General features: G+C 41.6%; 1 protein-coding gene across 1 annotated transcript; it reads left to right on the plus strand.

Moving 5' to 3' along the window:
- Nucleotides 1-206: 206 nt before the first annotated feature.
- LOC133838289 (uncharacterized) lies at nucleotides 207-3,268 on the plus strand. The gene is made up of 4 exons (XM_062269356.1): nucleotides 207-442; nucleotides 509-577; nucleotides 1,303-1,425; nucleotides 1,480-3,268. The coding sequence occupies exons 1-4, from the start codon at nucleotides 302-304 to the stop codon at nucleotides 2,362-2,364; spliced, it is 1,218 nt and encodes a 405-aa protein (XP_062125340.1). The 5' UTR covers nucleotides 207-301; the 3' UTR covers nucleotides 2,365-3,268.
- The last annotated feature ends 1,014 nt before the right edge of the window (nucleotides 3,269-4,282 follow it).

A 4,282-nucleotide genomic window follows, 5' to 3' on the forward strand; every position in this document is an offset into this window, starting at 1 on the left:
ATATCTATGGTGGCAATAGCTAACAAAAATCTCCAAAAAAGCCGAAAACAGCAACGACAATAAAGACAACATTGTTAAATGAGCAAGCAACACAAATGTTGTTGTTGTTGCTCCCGCTGTTGTTGGCTGCTGTGACTGATGCTGTGAGCTGAACGAATGCGAACAGAGCGAATAGCTTGAAGCTAAAATTCTGAGGCAGTTTGTTTGTTGGCCGCGTACGGTGAACACGTCTTTTGATTTCTCCGCAAAACGCGTGTACTATAAAATAATTATCGTTTACTTTCGGTGCTCACGTGTCTTAATGCAAGCGACCAATGTGGGTGGAGGCGGTGGTCACGATGACGGGTCTAGGGTGCGCCTCTTGAAGATACCACGTGCGGCGCCACAAATCGAAGAGTACGGATTCCGATTGACGCGCAGCAAGTGGGATCCATATCCATGGGTATGCCCACATTGGGGTCTGTCTGTCTGGCGTGTGACTTGCTAATCGCATATGTGTTTGCTCCAGGTATCTGAAGTGGCCGCGGGCACACCTGCCTCGTTGTGTGGCCTCAAGACCGGCGATTGCATTCTAAAGGTCAGTTCGTGCAATGGCACAAGTGGAGTATAGTGTGTAGACTCGGTTCTCCATATGGTTAACGATCTTATCTTTATTGTTGTTGCGTTTTGTCAACTTCAGTCAGGGGTGAGTGCTCCATCGTTTGGTGCTACTAATTGCTCACACTGGGAGAAAAACAAGTTAAATAACCAAAATTGCAGAGCTATAAAGATGACTTTGATTAATTAATTTGCGTTCAGTGTAATTTTTAATTTGTACACGACAGTTGTCTAAAATCAACAAACTGCAACTACAAATTAGAAAACAAAATAGTCTAATTAATCAACGGTTGGGAATGCTGTCAATAAGATATTATCTCAAACAATATTATCTAGTATCTGTTTGTACTACAAATTTCAAAGTTGTTGTGCGCTTTTTTTATATTGCACATACAAACATATACGCGTATTGTTGTCATATTGCACAATCATCGAAGACCGTGAATTGCATAAAGAGTGAACATGAATTTGGGTTGCGTTAACAGTGAGCAGTGGCTTAACAGCGCCATCAAGCGCAACTTAACAGCGTGCAAGCAGTTGAACTGCTTGGTGCATCGACGCGAGCAGTGGCATACATAGCAAGCAGTGCAAGTTAACAGCCATATTGGTTGTATTGCTTTGAAATTTGAAGTTTCATTTAATTTAATTCATTTTAAAATTAAATTTATATAAATATTAATGACAAATGTATTTCTTGTTCTTCAGGTAAATGGCGTGGATATAGTTGGCATGCGCATAGCGGATGTTGCCCAAATAGTTAAAAGCCAAAAAGATGCTGTCACCTTTCTGTGCTGGAACAGCGACTGCGAAACCGACTGTGATGAAAACGTGAGCAGCATTTAATGCTTAAATTTGTTATACTACTAATTCAATAATCTTCAGAGCATCTGCTGTGTTCCTATGCCCACCAGCTTAAAGCGTCTGGGTGTTATCGTAGAGAGCATTCTGCGGGTTATTGAATGTCCCGTGTGCAACGTAACCATAACTCCCCCGGTTATGCAGTGTCAGAATGGACATTTGCTTTGTCTCGACTGTCGCATACGCTCGGAGAAGTGCCCAATGTGTCGGGGCTTCTTCACGCCCATTCGCTCTGGTGTCGCCGAGGAGATATACTCGATTATCGCCGGCGCTTTTGAGCATTGCCAACGGGATGGCAAACTACGACACCAGATATTCGGTGAAATGAGTTTAATTAAAACTAAACCCAATAGTGAAGACTGCATCTGTCGGGAGTCATTGAAGCAACGAAAATCCTTGCTACCGAAAAATAAAATTCTCAGCAAACTATTGCAGGCGAAAGCTGGCTCATTGGAGAATCTTTTTCAATGCAATGCGGCCAAGCTGCTGCGTGCTGAGGCAACCGAGAGCTTTAATGTGATGCCATTGGAAGAAGGATGCAATGAAAAGGGACTTGAGCCAAGATTAACGAGGACATCAATGCTAAAATGCACAAATGACTTACAGCAGCAGCAGCAGGAGGAGCAGGCGGCGTCAGATGAAAGGAATGCCAAACTGCAAGCAGACACGAATAGGGACAGCAACCACAATTGCAATGAGGCTGACAGTTTGGGCCAACAAGACATTGTTCAGCGTGGAGCAGACATGCCTCTTGTTGGCGGACAAAACACGGTCATGGCTGCAAATGCCCCGTCAGTTGTCAATGAGTTATGGACCGACCCACCTGTCAAGACACAATCGAAGTCCTTTGCTTTTGCCTGCCCCACTCGAACTTCTTCTTCGGCCAGTGGCGCACGTATCGCAAGCTGAGCACTATACAAACGTTGTGGATTTACAAATAAATTCACTAAATTAATTGATCACGTGTTTGAACTTAGCAACGAATCTCTTCACCCGGTTTTAATCCCTCTTGTAAACGGTTAACCAACGACCATGTGCATTTGCCAAATGCAAATGCTTCAAACAACCAAATTCAGTGCCAAAGACAGAGAGAGAGAGAGAGATTCGAAGAAATCAGTTTTCTGCTTTCCGCTTTACTTTGAGCAATCGCGTTCTAACCAACTTAATCAGCTTTCGAGCACTTATCAGTTTTACGCTTTGGACTTGTGTCCTTCAGTTTTTCTTGTACTAATTAAATTAGATTCAAGTTGCTTTGGCAAAAGTTTCTTATCGTCAAGCCCGTCAAACAAACGCCCTGGAACACGACGATTGCTCCAACTCCTGCAATTCAACTCAACTCAACTCAACCAATGGTCCAAGCTGACAAAGTGCATAAAAGCAAATGCTCTTCTCTCCTCTTCACTGTAATCGACGATTCTCACAGTTCTCTCTCTCTCTCTCGCTTCCATTCTGTTTTCCCGTTGTCTGTCGCTTCACTGCGAGGTTGCTTTTGCTGCAGTTTGACTTGAGTCAAGTGAATATATTCATTTGTGAACGCTTGAATGACTTTTTTGTTGTTTCGAGTGTCCCATTCATGAATGCAATGCAGTTTCATTAATAATAACCATGATAAACTAAGTTCATTGAGGCAAGTAGTCGAACTCTGGTCCCTGGCTTCTTTGTGGAGGTTTCATTGATATTGCTGAGGTTCGAGAGATAGATGCATCGATTCGTTATAGAAGAATTGATAAATAAATGATTGATGCTGCCTTTAATCATTGACGAGCTTCAGTTACAGATATTATGAGGCCTCAGAATGTACGTATGCTAGACTAATAGTTACTGCTTATTAGTTAATTATGTATGCATTAAATTTGTCTATTCAATTGGTTTTTTTCCATTGATTTCAGAGATTATTAACGATCACTTCCTAATTATTAGATTTACTTAAAAAATGGTCAAGCTATTCAATCATTTTCCAGCATATTAAAGTCTTTTCTTTAGGCCTTCTCTATTGAGCATTGCCTACATGTTGCTGACAGTCAACTATTAAACTGTCTATTTTCAACATGGCATAATAAGAGACAATTTACAAAAAAAGAAGAGAAATGAGAAAAATGTGTTAATGCTGGCATAAGTTTGGCTTTAAAGTAAAGTGACCAAGTGGCAAACCGTTGTCAACCGCAGCCGGAGACTGAGAGAGAGACTACGAGAAGTAAGTGCAATTTTCTCTTATGTCTGCGCATTGCTAACACAGATTAAAATGTCATCAAAACCGGAAGTGGCAGTTTAATTTAAGCGCGTTAATTGAATTCTATTTTGCTGCACGTCGTCGAGCCGTTGGCCATTCTTGATGCAGCGATTGATTTGCTCCAGATGCTCTCTCCAAAAGGCTTTGTGATCCTATAGCAGCTGCTGGTGAAAGCCAAAGAATAGCCAGAGTTATAGTGTTTTTTCAATACCAATTCAAATAGCTGGACACTCAGCAGGCGTTGGCAAACTTTAATTACAGTCTCTATGCTTTATTATGCAGTCCAGGAGTCCTTGAGGGCGACGGGCGATTAAAAATGGGAAGGCCACAGGAAGTTGTGTAAATTGCTGTTATTGTTACAATTTTCCACAAGCACATTTTTGCCCACATTTTTGCCATCGTTCGTTGTTCATCAAGTCGACGCAGCACTGTTTATAAGTTTGTATAGTATGTTGCAAAATTTTCTATGTTAATTGCATTTCATTATCTGCTGCAAATAACCATTGAGCTGCCTTGGCTTTAAGTGTTTTAAGCCGAGCCAAAACAGTAATGAGGGTCTTGTCGATTGCCATTTCGATTGCCATTGCGATTGCATTT

Source organism: Drosophila sulfurigaster, chromosome 2R (genome assembly GCF_023558435.1).
Source record: "Drosophila sulfurigaster albostrigata strain 15112-1811.04 chromosome 2R, ASM2355843v2, whole genome shotgun sequence".
Classification (NCBI taxonomy): Eukaryota; Metazoa; Arthropoda; class Insecta; order Diptera; family Drosophilidae; genus Drosophila; species Drosophila sulfurigaster.